At 40.3% G+C, this 18836-nt stretch overlaps 1 protein-coding gene across 4 annotated transcripts in view; it reads left to right on the top strand.

The window, feature by feature from the left end:
- ADD2 (adducin 2) overlaps positions 1–18836 on the top strand; it is a 166639-nt gene that overhangs the window by 97669 nt on the left and 50134 nt on the right. For 3 of the 4 annotated variants that reach the window (XM_020985313.2, XM_020985312.2, XM_020985315.2), the window contains exons 2-5: positions 5751–5966; positions 7321–7459; positions 9517–9668; positions 10196–10276. In XM_020985313.2, coding sequence (XP_020840972.1) covers positions 5784–5966; positions 7321–7459; positions 9517–9668; positions 10196–10276 — 555 coding nt within the window. In that variant the 5' untranslated portion in view covers positions 5751–5783. Of the gene's footprint in view, positions 1–5750; positions 5967–6553; positions 6672–7320; positions 7460–9516; positions 9669–10195; positions 10277–18836 lie in introns of those variants that run through there. The other variant, XM_020985314.2, reaches the window with a different exon arrangement.

Below are 18836 nucleotides of genomic sequence, written 5' to 3'. Positions count from 1 at the left end.
AGAGTTTCAACCCAGCTCTTTTAACTACAAATCTGGCACTCTTTCCAGTATGATTCACTCTCCCCTAAAAGTACTTGAAGTACTATTAGCTCCTCCTCATCCGAGTCTTCTCTTCTGTCATTTAAGCCTTCCCAGTTACTTCAAATGGATATGACTTCAGATCTCTTCTCCATCCTGCTCTTGGTCCTTGGGACCCCCTCCTGCTTGTCATTGGTGTTTCTAAATTTTGTATTTCATATGTGGCCAGATCTGGCCAGAGGACAAGTGAGATTATCATCTTCTTATCTCTCTTGTTTTTCTTTCTATCATCTTTTTGGTTGAAGGCCTAAGCCATAGGCTTCTTGTCTCTATTCCCATAATGATCAGATGGCAGTGTTAAGAACATGTGGCTTCCAATCCCTGTGAAGATAAATTGGGTTGGGACCTACTGCTCACCAGTGATACACAAAGCTATCTTTGAAAAACAGTCCTTTTGCACACTTAATGTAATGTAAAAAGACCTACTTTTCAAAAGGATCTGGACATTTTACTTTCTTCAGGACAATTTAGTGAGCACCAAACCTGGTTCAGCAGAAAATTTTCTGAACTGAGAGTCCAAAGATCTGCACTCAGGTTGTATGACTTATACTAATGTGACCTTGGGAAAGTTGCTTGATTTCTCTGGCCCTTCCTTTAGCCAGCTGTGAAATAAAGGGGTTGAGCAAGAAAATCCCTGCGTATCTTTCAAACTCCAACAATCCATTCCACACACACACAAACACATAGACATACACACACACACCACATACCACATACCACATCAGGTGGTGCAGAGGATAGAGTGCTGGGCCTGGAGTCAGGAAGACTCAGCCTGAGTTCAAATCTAGCCTTAGACACTTACTAGCTGTGTGACCCTAGGCAAAGAGTTTTCTCTGTAAAATGAGCTGGAGAAGAAAATGACAAACCACTCCAGTATCTTTGCCAAGAAAACCTCAAATGGGGTCATGGACAGTTGGACCTGACTGAAAATGGCTGAACAACATAGATAGATAGATCAATAGATAGATCGATAGATAGAGATATTGGTTTTTGATATCCAGATCAGAACAACAATGGGCCCCATGGCTCATATTATTCTGTTCCCTTCTCTGGCTTTTAGCTTTGCCTAGAGAGGAGGTTTTTGGAAGTGGGGGTAAGCCAGCATCTCAAGACTGGGTTTCTAGGCAACAGAGAATAGGGCGGTTGCCAGGGGAGCAGGAGGCTGAGCGGGAAGTAGAGCTGTGCTGGGAATAACATAGTCACAAGCAGAGAGGAAGCCATCCGATGAGGGCTGGCTCTGGGCAAAGTTGCAAAGGAGCGAACTTGGTCTCTGGTGCCCTCCCATGGTTTCTTTCAGCACTCTGAGCAAATCATTTCTCTCTGAGTCGATTTCCCCTTCTCTAAAATAAGAGAGTTAGACTAAATGACTTTTAAGATCTCTTCTGGTTCTAAATCCCCTTCTCTTATGAGCTCTTTACCATCTCTTGGTCCCCTTCACCTCCAAGGACCCACTTGTCTCAAGGCTCCTTATTCCACCCAAACCCACACCCTTCCCTATTGCCCAAAACTATGCCTTATTGCTCACTTCCTATCTCTCTACCTTTCTGCCTATGAGGACTACTTTATTCAGTTTGTTATTCCTGCCAAGTGCTCAGTTAGCTGTCTGATAAGTGAGCTGATCAAGGAATGCATGTTAATGTGTAAATGACTGATAATAGCACGCTCTAGACAGCTCAGTAAAGGGTGGAAAAGGTACCAGATTTGAAATGAGAAGACCTAGGTTTGAGTTCTGGCTTTGACATGTATAAGTCTTGGGGGGTATGTCATTATATGTATCTGAACCTCAGTTTCCTCCTCTCTAAAATGGGGGCCAAATTATATTATCTATGTCACAGGATTATTGGAAGGAGAGTGCTTTATTACCTTAACTATTACATAACTATGAGCTGTTTTCGTTATCCTTGCCAGAAATATACACTTTAACAGGAGAAGATGAATGCTTTAACCCAAAGGAACAAAACTCTTAATTTCAGATACTATGATGTAATAGAAAAATAGAAGTGGAGAGGTATATTTTTCTAAGGAGTGCCTTTCTAGGGACTCTAAATCATTATCACATAGGAAAACCCACATGTATAAAATAAACCTTATGTTATATGATATATAGCAGTATGGTATTGTAACTAGTTGCTTTCAAAAAAAAAAGCCTGAAGCTCTTTCAGCGCAGAAATATCCCTCTCGTCATTAAGAATAGGATTTGACCACTCCTTCTATGATATATCTCAAGCTGTCCTTCCATGATTTCATTTCATCCCTTTCATTCTAGTCAAATCAACAGACTATTTTTTAGTCAGCCCCCATGTACTGGGGACTGGGTCATGTAAAAAGATGACACTAAATCTTCCCTCAAGGAATTTACAGCCAAATTGTTAGGACTAGGACATGTATATCAATGAATATGATGCCAAGTTGAGTAGAACAGAGTCAAAGGAAGGTTCCAGGGCAAGTGCTCCAAGAAAATAAATTTTTTCTTATACGTGAAGTCATGCAAAACTTATTTTCTTATTAGCCATGTTGCAAAAGAAAACACACATATATACAAAACCAAGAAAAATAAAGAAAGTGGGGAAAAAAAGTATGCTTCTATCTGCACTTAGAGTTCATCAGTTTTCTCTCAGGAGGTGGGTAGTATTTTTCATTGTGGGTCCTTCGGAACTATCTGCTCCAAGAAAATTTGAGGAGGGAGGAAGATCTCTGAAGTAGGAGAGTCAAGGAAAAGTACAGCAGGACTATCATCTCTTTATTCCTGGGTACTGTACCTCTAAACTAAGAACTGCATGAGTTGTTTTGACTTCCATATTACATGGTTAATTCATATTGAGTTTGCATTCCACTAAACCTGCCCCCCCCTTCCTCAATCCTTTTTTTTCCCCCCAGGTGGACTCCTGTCTAGCCCTGCCCCTCTATATTGTGCTTGGGAAGATGGCTTTTGGAACTCAAGCATAAGACTTTACATTTATCCCTATTAATTTCATCTTTGATTTCAACCAGTGTTTTTACTTGCCAAAATCTTTTTGAGTACTGACTGTCATGCGGTATGTTAGTTAAACCTCCCAGTTTCATGTGGAAGGTGATATTTGAGCTGTGTTTTGAAAATTAAAAAACAAGGGATTTTGAGAGGTACAGGTGAGATGGGAGCTCGTTTCAGGCACGAGGGTCAGCCAATGGAAAGGCATAGAGATGGGAATGTCATTTATGAGGAACAGCAAGACATCCAGTTCGGCTGGAACACAAAGTCTGGGAAAGGGAATAATGTATAATAAGACTGGAAAGTTAGGTTGGAGCCAGGCTATGAAGGGCTTTAAGCCTCAAGCAGAGGAGCTTATATTTGAATCTAGAGGCATTAGGGAACCATTGGAGTTTACCAAGGATGGGAATGACATGGTCAAAACTGGGCTTTAGGAAAATCACTTTGGCATCTGAAAGGGACTAAAGATCATCTTACCTAATTATTTCCTAAATTAATTTGTTCACAGAACACCTTAGGATTTGAAATCAATTGACAACCCATAAATACTGATCCAGGGGAACCTGAGAGCATGGAATACATTCCAATTGGGAATTGGAGAGCAAAATAAAGACTATTTGGCTTATTTTCATACTGAATATGATCACATAGGATAAATTATTATATATATATATACATATATATACATACACCCATATGTATGTGTGTATACACAGACATTTTCATATTTAATATGTGTATTAAGTCCGCCCAGACTCTAGCCCCTCTCTCACACAGAGTATATAGACAAATACTCTCTGTGCTTACTTGATTATTATGCTTTCACTCTCTGAGGTTCTTGGAGAAAGATCACCACCAAAAGGTAATGTTTAAATGTTCTCAGAGTCATTGGGGTAACCTTGTTGTCTTATAATGTGAATATAATCCCCCTACTCACCATCTTAGCTCTACGTCCCCTAGCAATTTGGTTCCTATTTAGAGAAAATTATTCACTCACAATAATGGTACTTTTAGATCTTAAATATAACGATTTACTTAATAATAAGGCAAAAAATACAATATCACAGGTGCTTATATTAAAGTAATTGTTTAAATAATAAATACATTACAAATCACACATAATCTTGGGTCAAACACTCCCACAAATACGTTAGGTGTCTGTGGGAGAGAATGAGCAAACATAGAAATCTTCCAAGGAGACACATGAATGAGAAAAACCCATGTACTTAGGGTAACTTACGACTCTGGAACTCTAAACTTCAGTGGCTTCTTTCTGCCTCAGGAATTGTCCAAAAAAGTTCCTTTGTGAACATAGCTTCTCAGCTGAACAGATGCTTCCGCTGCCAAACTCAGTTGATCCACACTATGCTGGACCAACCTTAGTGAGCAAGACATCTCAGCCAAACTAGCTGATCTGCTGGGTAACATTTTCTGATTTTTTTCTCAATTCCAAGCTGCTCTTCTGTTTAGCTAGACTTATTCCTCAATGGCAGCTATAGTGTCCATCACTTCTAGGTTTAAGCTTACTGATGTGGTTCTGAAACCTGTCCTTTCCTCTCTCTTCTCTCCCCTCCTCTATATGAACGACCTCACCTTAGCTTATGGTCGGTAACCAAATTCTCATCTGTCTCTAATTAGATAAATTACATCAATCCTGTAATGATATTACAGCTTCAGAGCTAATAAGGAAAATCATTCCTAGGCTTATGCCTTTGTATCTTTCCTCACACGCTTCTCCAGAGCCCCCATTGTTAGTGGATGGGTGTAGTTGATGAGATGAGAGAAGTTGACACCTAAAACAATTAGCCTTATAACTATTCCCCCATCACTGATACATATAGATGGAACAGTCTCTACCCCCCTATTGCATGTACACTTTTAACTTTTTTTTTCTTTCAGTCTGCCTTTGATAATATCTTATATGCAGGTGTATAGTACTTTATAATACACAAAACACAGTATCTATTTTACATCTTATAGCAACCCTATGAGGTGAGGACAAGAGGTATTTTTTTCAGCTGTAATAATATTTTGTTTTTTCCCAATTACATATAAAAACAATTTTAACTTTTTTTTTTAATTTTGAGTTAGAAATTTTCTCCCTCCCTCCTCTCCCTGTTCCCTGAGATGGTAAGCAATCTGATATAGGTTATACATGTGCAATTATGTAAAATATATTTCCATGTTAGTCATTTTCAAGCCAAAAAAAGAAAAAGAAAGAAAGTGGAAAATAATATGTTTCAGTCTGCATTCAGACTCCATCAGTTATTTCTCTGGAGGCATATAGCATTTTTCATCATGAGTCCTTTGGGATGACAACAGGTACTGTTAATTTTTTCAGATCAGAGATTGAAGTTCAGAGAGATTGTGATTTACCTGACTACATGAGCCATTAAATAGAAGAACAAGGACTTGAACCTAAGCTCTGTATCTCCAAATCCAATGCTTTCTCCACTCTATCCCGCTGCCTTTGATGTTCACTTGAACTTCATTTCAATCATTTACAAATGCCAGTGAGGCCTTTGTCCTGGACTACACCCCATTTGCAAGGCCTTAGCCTTATATCTCCCTAAGAATGACCATGCCTCTAGCTCAAATCTGAGGATAAAGACTGATAGATATCAGTGACTCCTTTGCCTTTAGAGATCATTCCCAGAGTGCAAACTTCACCAACCTTAATTCTTACCCTCCTCCCTGCTTGTAGGACCCTGAGAGTGAGCTACAGATTATCAGGAAAATGAGTGAAGAGAGTACCACTGAGGCTACCTCCCCCCCACCTCCCCAGGGGCAGCGCTACTTTGACCGATTCTCAGAAGATGACCCTGAATATATGCGCCTTCGAAACATGGCAGCTGACCTCCGGCAGGATTTCAACATGATGGAGCAGAAGAAGAGGGTCACCATGATCCTTCAGAGCCCTGTAAGTGGGATCTCTTCTAGGGCCAAAGGGCAGATTGAACTGGACATGTGTGTAAAGACTAAAGGGTAGGAAAAGGGCTAATTCTTGGGTTTTCTTTCTTATTTGGAAGTTTATTCTTTTAAGTCCTCTTTTAAATTTATAAATAGAATATCATTTTCTCATGCAGAGAAGGTGAAAATGTATGCCCAATGATCAGGAGTCTAATAAAAGATAAGCTGCCCCATCACTGAAGCTCCATAAGCAGAAGCTACTTCTTGAGGTTGTTATAGATGGGATTCTTATTCTCACAGTGGTTACACTTGAAAAGTCTCTTCCAACCTGAGATTCTGTGATTCTTTGAACTTGAAGTTCTGTTTCTGTATCCTCATAACTGGCAAGTTAGGGATTGTGGGCCAAAATACTAGTGGAAGTGGAGAGAATTAACCCTCTGCACTTCCACAGTACCAGCCCAGAGCCCTGATGAGTCTCTGAGAGTAGGAAGTTTGGCCAGAGAGGTAGAACAGTAAGTAGCCTGGGAGACAAGAGCCCCACATATGATGTCTTGATTATGACCTCAGTCTGGACAACCAGAGTAAACTTGGACCTTACAGCTAGCTCATCTAGTCCAGGCCCTCATTTTATAGTTGATGAAACTGAAACCCAGAAAGGAAAAGCCATGAGTATGGTTAATTAAGAAAATGTTTTCCTACTTTGGGAGAAAATAAGGTATTTTTTATTATAAGAGCTAATGATCTTTCAGAATACCTGGGTTCTATTCCAGTGTAGTGGTAAGAGTATTGAATTTGGAGTTTAGATCTTAACTTTGCTACCAATATGATATTGGGTAAAAAGTTGTGACCTTTTTCTAGCCTCAGTTTCCTTATCTGTAAAATGAAAAGATTGGACTAAAAGATCTCTGAAGTCTCTTTCAGCTTTAAATTCCATTCCTCTACATGTGTAAGACCGTTAACTCCCTATATAACTCTGGATCAGTCATGTAACTTCTTGGGGTCAACTGCCTAACTCAGAATAGTGAATCTGAGTCACAGAGTAGGGGAGCTCTCTGTCCTTGGGGTCTTCTCATTGTGACCTGACTAGAGCAATTTAGAGGTGGAGCTTCTCCTACAGAGATGATGGAATTGATCCCAGGGAACCAAGAAGGGTCAGACAGACCAGGGTCTGGCTGACTAAGGTACTCCCTACTGTTTTCCTCTACTCAAAAAAAAAAAAAGGTGGGACATTTTAGTCATCATCCCAGAGCTTCTTGACTGAAGGGAGGGAAGTGGGAGGTAGGGTCAAAAGTGGTGGAATTCTGGGAACTTGAATGATTTGTGAAGGAGCCAGCCACTACAAGAGCCATTGGATCCTTCTTCAGTCTTTCAGGGAGGAGCTGGAGAGCCTTATCCAAGAGCAGATGAAGAAAGGAAACAATTCTTCCAACATCTGGGCCTTGCGGCAGATCGCGGATTTCATGGCCAGCACCTCCCATGCTGTCTTTCCAACTTCTCCCATCAGTACGTGGGCAGAGGGAAGCTGGGGGCAGGGGATGAAAGAGAGGATGGGGAGCACAGAGGCGGCGGCTGTTGCCAGGTTACCAAACTGGGTGAGGCTGGGCTAATAGGCCCGGTGGGAATTGCAACCTCAGAGCTATTATCCCTTTGCTCTGTGTCTCTGTTGCTGCTGCCGAAATGCCTACTGCATAATTTTCCATACTCCATCTGGGGTGGGTGGATCCAAGGAAGAGACCCAAGGGAAAGGTCTCATGAATGCTAGTTATAAAGCTGATATTGAGAAAAAAATGAAAACACATGCATCATGGGGGCTTTCATGAAGGACCTCGTACCTTGTATAACACATTTATACACTAAGGTTTTACTGTATCTTAAATATGGTTATACTCCCTTGACATCATCATGGTATTCAAGTCTACTTAGAAATGCTGGGGTTTGGGAAGCAATTCAATGTTTTATTTTATTCCAGTCTTATTAATAAGAAATAAAGTTTCTTATTTTTGATAAGGAAGGAGAGAAGTCAAGTGACTAGTCCTTCTGCCCAGTTTTTAGGGCAGTCACTCTGTTGTCTCCTCTATCATCAGCCTTCTTAAGTCAGCCACTTAACTCAGTGAGCTCAGGAGCAATTCAGTTTGATTTCATGTCTGACCATTTGTCAGGTGTATCATGGAGGGAATTCCAGGTTAGACTAGATGGCCTTAAGGTCCAATCTGTAAATAGGTGGATTGTGAATCCAGACAAGTTACTTGTTTCAACAAACCTTCCTCTCCACCTCCCTTTTTTTAATCTACCTCCAGGGACTAAGCATTATGAATGCTATAACAGGGACAGGAGTCTGGACCCATGATTTTACTGGTATAGAGCACTCCCTGGTGAGGAAACCCCTCTACCAATGCAGAGTGGCATCTTCTCTGTAACTTCTAGTCACAGAGTTGCCTAGAGCACTGAGAAGGTAAGTGACTTTCCCAGGGTAACACAGCCTGTATGTATCAGAGAGAGGTCTTGAACCTTGGTCTTCCTGCTTCTGAATCTGGCTTTCTATCTACTGTACAATGCCGAGTCAAATAACAATATTTATTTGTGTATATTTTATAGATGCTTGTTTTGTATATACTCATGTGTACATGTTATCTTACCCTACAGTATACAAGCTCCCTGAGATCAAGGACCATTTGTTTTATGTCTTTGTATCCCCCAGCACCTAACACATTGCATGGCACATATTAGATGATTAACAAATGTTTGTTGATTGATGATAACCCACATTTATATAGTTAATGATTGCAAAGCACTTTAGCTCTATAAAGGTAGATAATTATTAGCCCCATTTTACAGAGGAAGAAACAGAAGCATGGAAAGGTTAAAGTGAATGGCCCAGTTGTCAGCGTCAGGGTTCAGAAACACAGGTTTCCTGGCTTCATGACTACCATATCATCTTTCCTTTAACCTAGACTTTTATCCTTGGCTAGACCAACCCCAGTGGACAGTGCTAAACAGAGAGTATGACCTAAGACTTGGTACAGTAAACTAGGAGTCAAGAAGTCCAGGTTATTGATTTTACTTGAGGATAAGTTAACTTCTTCTGAGCCTCAGTTTCCCCTACACTTCTGACAAAACAAATAATCTATAGGAAGACCTTGAAAGTAACAGAATTATTAAGAAATTAGCACCATTTCTAAGGAGGGGGAGCATGGAGTAGTAGATGGAGAACCGGCTTCCAAGGCCAGAAGACCTCATTTCACCTCTGACCCAGGCAGGGTATATGATTCTGAGAAAGTTATGTAACTTCTCTGTGCTCAACGTCTAGGCAATTGGTTGCAGAAATTGTCCCGACCCACATTGGTAAAGGGAGTTTTCTCATCAAAGATTTTCCTGTACCAATAAAATCCCAGCCTGTATCCCTATCCTATTGCTTATAACCCATGTAATGTCTCTACTACTGGAGTGTTAGGAAGAGTTTTGACTCTGGGAAGGCCGGGGAAGGAGAGAAGAATCCAGTGGCCAGGTTGCCTGATCCTGGGGTATCAGCTCTGCTCCCCCACTCCCCTGCCCCTCTGTAGATCTCTCCATGATGACCCCCATCAACGACCTCCACAGTGCTGACTTGCCAAACTTGGCCAAAGGGGAACGGCTCATGCGCTGCAAGATTGGCAGTGTCTACCGGCTCTTAGACCTATATGGATGGGCCCAACTGAGCGACACCTATGTCACGGTGAGCAGAAAGGGGGAGATGGTGGGAAGGCAAGTGGGGGTGGTGCGGGAGGCCAAATAATAACCCCACAATGTCCACCCAGAGGGACTCCAACTCTTGGCTATGCTGTAGGGTATCAACCAAAATGGCCTTCCATGAATTCTATCCACTATGACCATCCGGAGCAGAGGCAGTGAATGGGCACATCCCTCTTGTGTGGGCTGTTTTATTCTCAGCTCCTCTCTTGATCCACCATTTGAATCCTTTCCTTTCTCTGCCTAGATTTCCCCAGTTCCAGAGAAAAAGCAAACCTCTTCTACTTTCTTCTTCTCTCCCGAGAGAATATAGTAGATGAAGTTATTTGAGATGCCAAGTGTAAAGTGGTGGGGGCTTGAAAGAAAGGGATTAGGCAAATAACCAGAGACACTTGCAAGTTCAGAGACTGAACACCAAACTTCAGGGAACAACAAAGAGCGGAGTGCTCATGGGAGTATATCAGTTAGTCCTAGACCAGAGTTTTCTCTTAAACTTCTGTGTCCTTCCTTCAGCTGAGAGTCAGCAAAGAGCAGGATCACTTCCTGATTAGTCCCAAAGGCCTCTCCTGCAGCGAAGTAACAGCGTCCAGTCTGGTGAGTACCGGTCAGTCATTTTACAGCCCCTCTCTTCACTGTCAGTCCTCATTAAGAAAGAAGACCATCCCTCCATATTTGGAGTTCACCACCATTTAAGTATTAGTTATGCCCTCATTACCTATTACTCTGCCCTCTAAATCAACATATAATATAGTTCATACCTATAACCTTCCCTTTAATTTAGTGTCTTTAATTCCTTAAGAAACTGCTACAACAGCCTACTGATTGGTCTCCCTGACTCAAGTCTCTCCCCACTCCAGTCCTTCCTCTTTTCAGCAGTCAATATGATCTCCCAAAACATGAGTGTGATCATGTCACCCATAAACTCCAGTGGCTCCCTATTGTCTCAAGGATCAGATACAAAATCATCTGTTTGGCTTTCAAAGTCCTTCATAAGTTGGCCCCTTCCTGACCTTCCAGTCTTCTTACACCTTGCTCTCCCCAGTATACTCTGTGATCCAGTGACAAAGGCCTCCTTACTGTTTTTCCCATGTCTCCATCTCCTGACTCGAGGCATTTTCATGGGCTGTCTGCCGTGTCTGGAATACTCTCCATCCTGATCTCTGCCTCTTGACTTTCATGGCTTCCTTTAAGTCTCAGCTAAACATCCTACTTTCTATAGGAAGCCTTTCCCAGTCCTCTTTAATTTTAGTGACTTCCCTGAGATTACCCCCAATTTATCATATGTATGATAAAGATATGTGTGTGTATGTGTGTATATATACATATATGTGTGGGTATATATACATATGTCTATAAATGTATATATGTAATATGTGTAAGTGTATATATATGTCTGTAAATGTATATATACATGTATCTTGTTTGTATATAGTTATTTGCATATTGTCTCCGCCATTAGATTATGAGCTCCATGAGAGCAGGGATTGTTTTATTGCCTTTCTTTGTATCTCCAGCACTTAACACAGGCCCTGGAGCATAACTTAATAAATGCTACTTGACTCACTGACATAGGGCACCATAGTCATAAATCCAAGATAAGATTTCAGGGTTCTAGACTACTTCTTAGAACATAAAATCACCAAGTTATTCAAATTAGAAAGGATTATAGAGATCAACTTGCCCAGCTGACTCATTTTTCAGTTGGAAACTGAGGGTCAGGAATGTGACTTACCCTGGAATCCCTAGATTTCTACAAGACTCAAGGGCCATCTTTTATGTAAAACCTTTCCTTTGGGGCAGCTAGGTGGCACAGTGGATAGAGCCCTGGCCCTGGATTCAGGAGGACCTGCGTTCAAATGTGGCCTTAGACACATAACACTCACTAGCTGTGTGACTCTGGGCAAGTCATTTAACCCCAACTGCCTCACAAAAAAACCCCAAAAAACCTTTTCCTTATTCTTCCAACTGCTAATGCCATCCCCTTCCACCCATCACCTAGTATCTATTTTGTAATGTTTTATATATATGTATATATGTGTGTGTATGTGTGTGTGTGTGTGTGTGTGTGTGCATGTATTAAAACACACACATACACATATATGTCTCTCCTGAGGGAATGCAAGCTCTTTAAGGGAAGGGAGTATTTTACTTATTTGCTTTGCATCCCCAGTGTCTAGTACACTGCTTGGCACATAGTTGAAGCTAAATAAATACTTGCAGATAGATTAATTGATTCTACTACACCACCTCGCCTTTCTGACATTGCTTCCACTTTTTAGGATTGTAAGACCACAGGAACATAGATTCAGGGCTGAAAAAGACCATAAAAGTCATTGGTTCAACCCTTTTACTTCTCAGATAAGGACATTGAGAACCTAAGAGGGGAAGTGACTTCCCCAGGGTTATAAAGGGACAAATTAGGAGAGCCAAAATGTGAACCCGATTTTAGAAGGTAGTGTGATCCAATGGAAAGAGCACTGGTTCTGGAATCAGAGGTTATGGGTTCATAGCCCACCTCTGATGCATATGACCTATCTTGTATATATCTTGTATCTACTTGTCTATATACATGCTATTATCTATAGACACAGTAAAATTTAAACTTATCTAGCACAGGAACTGATTTTGTGCCAGTGCCTGGCACACAGCAAGTGCTTAATAAATGTTGAATTGGATTGAACTTCATGAAAGAAGTCTGACTTTAGCTAGACTTTGAAGATGAGTTGGGAATTAGGTATAAAGGAGGAGGAATGATTTCCAGGTGAGGGGATGTATTAGAATATAAGTCCTGCCTCTTCCCTCTCTAGTCTGGGATTTCAAAGCAACATACTCAGTTGATCTAGCTACCATATTGATAGTATTCGAATGAATCTATTGATGTACCCTTACTGCTTCTCCTGGATCTCAATGTTGATTGTGATTTCTACACATGAAGGAATTCATGTGATAGTCCCAGGTAACCAGCCCTGCCCAGAAATTTTAGGTTAGGTCTAAGTAGTGGTAGTATTGGGAATGGGGGGCAAGATCTGTGCATTTTTTAAAAAAAGTAGATTAAGTAGATTTTTAAAGTAGATTAAGAGAACTAGAACCTTTTACATATGTTCCAATATAGGATAAACAGATCACAGACACCTTTGAATATACTAGTCATTAAGTAGGTCAGATAAGGCTGAGGGAATCATGGCTAAATAATACTATCCAGTGGAAAAGATCTGAAGATCTTAGCTGTCGATATAAGCTAACATCATGATATAATCTCCAATTTTAAAAAAATGGAAATTAGATCTTAAGAAATGAGGGAGTTTATAAACACAGGAGCTGCTAGATTTCCTTTGCTGTCAGGGGCTACACTTAATGAACTTATCCAACTGTATCACCCTCCTGTCTTGGACTTTTGTAGCAATAATTTAAATGTTGACACATTATAGAAAAGTCACCAAATAAGCCTGAGGCACTATTACTGTTTCTTATTAATTCTGACAATGTACCTAATTCTTGTGAATGGTGGTTAACTGTGATTCTCTTTGTCTTCTTTTCTGTAAAATTGAGGGCCATTTTACATTTCCCCTATTCCATGGGTTGCCATTTCCAAGGAACTCAATACATAGGCCCCTCCACCCTTTGGGAGGCAAGGCCTCAGACAACAGACACACAGACTGTTGCCAGGCCTTACTTAAAGTCTTTCCAGCTTGAGATATAACTTTTAGAAGCCATCAGAGTCATCCTAGTAGCTGAGATCTTTGGGGGAGTGTAGATTCCTAGTTTGACCATGAGAAGAGGGAAGAAATTGACTAAAGAGAAAACCATATCCCGGGAGGGAATTCTGAGAAAGTTTTCTTTAATACATCAGCCTCATAAAGGGGTGAAGGGGTTAAACAGAAAAATTATCAGATTCTATGAAAATTATATGTTTAAAGTGTGGGAAAATTGTTCCTGAGACTGGGATCATTAGTGAGGGCTCAGAAAGTTTTAAAGCAATAGTCTGCCAGTTACTTTCATTCTATTAGACCAGCATATCAGTAATGTCAGCTTGGAGGAAGGCCGAGAGTGAAAGCTGCAGGGCCCTGTCCTGTTCTCCATTTTTATGAGTGGCATGGATAAAAGCGGAGAACAAATGCTTATCAAAGCTGAAGATGACAAAAGGTTGGCAGGAATAGATATTAGATGACAGAGGTAGAATATAGCAATATCTCAGATGGCTAGAACGATGAGCCAAGTTTAGCTAGATGAAACTTAATTAAGGGTAAATGTGAAATCCTTCATTTAAAATGAAACAGTCAAGTTCACAATATAGGTTAGATAAGGTGCCAGTGAAAAGGGTCTTATGGTCTTAGTGGATGGCAAAATTAATATGAGCCAATAGCATGACATGTCAGCCCCCAAAGGTAATATATCTGAAGTTATACTGATTGAAATGAGAACAATATGGGGCAGCTAGGTGGCGCAGTGGATAGAGCACCAGCCCTGAAGTCAGGAGGACCTCAGTTCAAATCTGGCCTCAGACCAAACACTTGACACTTACTAACTGTGTGACCTGGGCAAGTCACTTAACCCTAATTGCCTAAAAAAAAAAAAAAAAAAAAGAAATGAAAACAGTGAGAGCCCTGCCTTCTGACCTGATCAGAACACATTTCTGGTATTGTATTCAGTTCTGGACAGTTCAGTTTAAGGAGGTACCTTAATTAGCTGGAGAATCAGCTAGGATCAACTGCCCATCTAATGGAGGGAAATCAGGATGTTGAATGGTCTGGAAATCATAAGAAATCTTTAAAGGATGTAGTGATATTCAGTCTAGAAAAAGGGAGGATTTAAGAAGTCATTGTCTTCAAATTGCTGAAGTTTGTCTTCAGAAAGAGGAATTAAACATATTCTATAAGAAGGCAGAACCATGCTGTGGGTGAGGATAAAAGAAAGGCAAATTGTGACTCAGACTAATTGTGACTAAGACCTTTCCAATACTTAGAGCTATCCTACAGTGGAATGGACTGACTTCTGAGGTAGTGGATTCCTCATCATTGAAAGTATCCCGAAAGAGACTGAATGACCATATGGTACAGATGTGTAGAGGATGATCAATCAGGTTGAACTAGATAATCTATAATCATCACAGCAGCTAGGTGACGTAGTGGATAGACTGCTGGACCTGGAGTCAGGAAGACCTGTGGCTTCAGACACTTAGTAGCTGTGTGACCTTAGGCAAGTTACTTAACCCTGTTTGCCTCAATTTCCTCATCTGTAAATTGAGGTAGAGAAGGAAATGGTAAACCACTTTAGTATCTTTGCCAAGAAAACCCAAAATGTGGTCACATAGAGTCAGACATGACTGAAACAACCGAACAGCAACAAAATCATCAAACGGACTTTTAGAGCTGAAAGAACGTTAGGCAACACCTAATCTAACCTCATTTTACTGATGAGGAAACTGAGGCTCAGAGAGGTATGTTTATTGCTCTTGGTTTCATTCACAGACAGCCTAACAAGAACATTGTTGTTATCCAATACAGAGTTGGAAAGCTACACTTGATTACTGAAACTAATCAAGTTCAATCAATTTAACATGGCCAACTTTGTTATAAAAGAGCTTTGTTCCTAGTGGATTAGATAATTGACTTACCATTGTATTTTTTTCTAATAACTTTACCTTGGCTTCTTCAGAGAGATACTGAGAATTTTGCAAATGTCCTAACATTTAACCTCCTGCATATATTGACTTTTAAACTTCTAAGTTTCCTGCAGAGTTCTAGGAAAATGGAATTTTGTAAAAATGGTAATTTGCTGTAAACACTTACCACTTCATAGGATTTGTAGCTGGAGATCATCTAGACTAACCCCTTATTTTGCAGATGAGGAAAATGAAGTAGAGAAAGCCCAGGGAACTTGTCCAAGGCCTCACAGCTACTAAGTGACAGAGCTAGGATTCAAACCCAGGCCTTCTAACAACAAATATGGAGCTCATACAGCTGCCCACCAGAAACAATTAGAATCTGTGTCACTTTCCCAAACATCAGGGTCTCTCTCTATCCTTCCCTTGGCTACCCATGTGATTTGCTCAGCTTTTTAGACCCAGTGTAATTTTCAGGAGATAGAGGCAAACTCTGAAATCAGCAAGTGTTCCATATTAAGAAAACCAATAAAAAATTTTGATTCTTAAAATCCACTAAGTCTTAAAATCCACTAATTAAAGTCTGGTTTTGTTGTTGTTTGTTTTAGAGTTTTGTTTTGAGTTTCGTGTTGCTTTGCTTTGTTTGGGGTATTTTTGAGACTGCATCTCCCCATCTCCCCTAGGCTGGAAGTGCAGCAATGACTCATGGGCCTAATCCCACTGTGGATCAGTATAGAAGTTTTAACCTGCTCCATTCCCAACCTGGACCAGTTTAACCCCTCCTTAGTCTGTCAAGTTCACCCCACTCCCAGAGACTCATCACATTGGTGCCATATTTAGTGGACATTGGATTTAACTTTAGCCCTGTTGTAGCTCAGAACTCCTGAGCTCAAGCAATCTATCAGTCTCAGCACACTCCAGTAGGAAAGATTACAAGAGTATATTACTATGTTTGGCAAATATGTTGTTTTTAAAAACAGAAGATCTATGAATATCTTTAAAGAAAAATTTTATTCTAATTCCTTCAAATATAATTTTTAGTCATTATCTTCTACCTAACAAAAACAAGAAACATTTATCAAGTGCTTGCTATGCCCAAGGCACTGTGTTAAGCACTGGAGTTACAAAAAAAAAAAAAAAGGCAAAAAAGAGTCCCTGCTCTCAAGGAGCTCACAATCTAATGGTGGAGATAACATGGAAACAACTATATACAAGCAAAATATATACAGGATAAATTAGGGATAGTCATATTGGGAAGGCACTAAGATTGATGAGGACTGGAAAAGGCTTCTTATAGAAGGTGGAATTTTAAATGAGACTTGAAGGAAGTCGTGGAAGGCAATAGGTGGAGATAAAGAGAGAGAGTATTCTAGGCATAGGGGATAGACAGTGAAAACATTTGTGTTAAGAGATGGAGTGTGTTGTGAGAAGAGCAACAAGGAGGTCTATGTCACTCAATCACAGAGGATGTAGAGGGGAGTAAGGTATAAGAAGACTGGAAAGATAGGGAGGAGCCAGGTTATGAAAGGCTTTGAAAGCCAAGCAGAGGACTTTATATTTGATCCTGGAAATAATAGGGAGCCACTGGAGTTTACTGAATAGAGCAGCAACATAGTCACACCTGTGTTTTAGAAAAATCAATTTGACAACTAAATGGAGGATAGATTGGAGTAGAGAGAGACTCCAATCAGTTGATTATGTTACTTTTGAGTCAGGGAAACCAACCAGCAGCCTAATAACAATAGTATAGAGGTGAGGTGATGAAGGTAGTAGTGTTGTCAGAGAAGAGAAGGGGACAAATCTACATCAAAGATGTTACAAAGGTAGAAATGACAGAACTTGATAACTGATTTGATACAGGGAGTGAGACAGAGTGAGGAGCTCAGGGTGACTTCTAGTTTGTGAGCCCAGGTGACTGGAGTTTGGTGGTGCCCTCAACAGTAACAGGAAAATTAGTAGGAAGGAAGGTTTGGTTAAAAAGATAATGAGCTTTGGATGTGTTGAGCTTAAGATGTTTACAGGATATCCAAGTTGACATGTCCAATAGGCAGTTACAAATACAAGACTGGAGGTCAGGAAAAAGTTTAGGATTGGACAAATTGATCTATGAGTCATCTACATAGACATGATAATTGAATCCATGGTTGGTCTCCCTAACTGAAGTCTTTCCCTATTCCAGACCAAACTGGAAAATGCATTCTCAACATCTGTAGTCCAAACTAAACTACCCTCCAACCCCCAGAGATAAAAACCTTTGAGTGCAGCCCAGTCTTAATCCAACACCATAGTTATCAGCCACGTGCCCACTTTAGAAAAGCAGAAGCCATGAATTAACAAACTCGTTTATCACGTGAACACAAAGGGCACTCTGTTTCACTGTCTGGGTGATGGTCACCTCTTGCCACTGAACAGTCAGGTTAATCAAGATTCTGTAATGCTGCTTCTTTGTCCAGACTGAACAGTCTCTAAAGGTTGCCAAAGAAATACTGGACTCTAAAAGAAAATTTGGATTTTATTAAGTCCAAATTCCCACTTGACAGGAACAGAGATGTCTCCTTGGACTGCTATATTGCTGTGGCATCCATGCTCAGAATTTCAGTCTTAGCAGGAAACAGGGATCGGTGTAGCATAGGGACAGCCATTTACCTTTATGGACATTTCCTTCCATTCCTCCTTCTCCTGTTTCAGTTTTTGTGCTTCTCACTTCCAACTTCTTCAACAATTTAAGATCACAAAATGACCAATTTGGAGGTAGAAGAGATCTTAGAGGCCATCTGTCTCTCTTATTTTACAAATGTGAAACTAACGTCTAGAAAGGTTAAATGATTTTCACAAAGCCATACAAGAAATCAGCGACAGAGGCAGTATTTGAACTCAGGTCCTCTACTTCCAAATTCACTGTTTTTTTTAACCATACAACACTAACTCAGGTGACATCATCCTTTTAGGCATACTCATATAGAATTCTGGGAAATGTCATTTCCAAAAGAACAGGATCTAATACCAAAGAAAGGACTTGGTCCACCATGGAACTTGGTACCATCTTCCATCTATAATGTTTTAAGGTTTACAGAGTACTTTCCTCACAACTATGTGGAGTGGGAAATAAAAAACATACATACATACATACATACATATATATATATATATATATATATATATATATATATATTCAAAGACCTCAAATGATATTACAACATAGAAACACAAGAGGGCAGTCAAATCAACATGCCTTACATTCTTAGGTTTTGTGATTTTGCCTCTGTACATATCCTTCCACCAATGCAGATTTCAGCCCCTCCACATTTTAACAGGACCAGTCTTCATCTGGTGCTGGGGCCAACATGAGTTATCATCTAATGTCCAACCTTTTGATGATGAGCATCTCCACACTTAGCTAGACTAGTCCTCAGATGACAATGAGCATTTATTAAGTGTCTACTGTATACCAGGAACTGGAGTTATGAAAACAAAAGAAAGGAGACAGGCCCTACTCCCATCAAGGGAGACAATGTATCCCTAAAGCAATATGTACCAAAGAAAATCTACCAA

The sequence above is a fragment of the Phascolarctos cinereus genome, unplaced genomic scaffold, assembly GCF_003287225.1.
Source record: "Phascolarctos cinereus isolate Bilbo 61053 unplaced genomic scaffold, phaCin_HiC Scaffold_2;HRSCAF=192, whole genome shotgun sequence".
NCBI classification, from domain to species: Eukaryota; Metazoa; Chordata; class Mammalia; order Diprotodontia; family Phascolarctidae; genus Phascolarctos; species Phascolarctos cinereus.
Note: the sequence above shows the minus strand (reverse complement) of the source record. Positions and strands in the feature narration are given on the sequence as shown.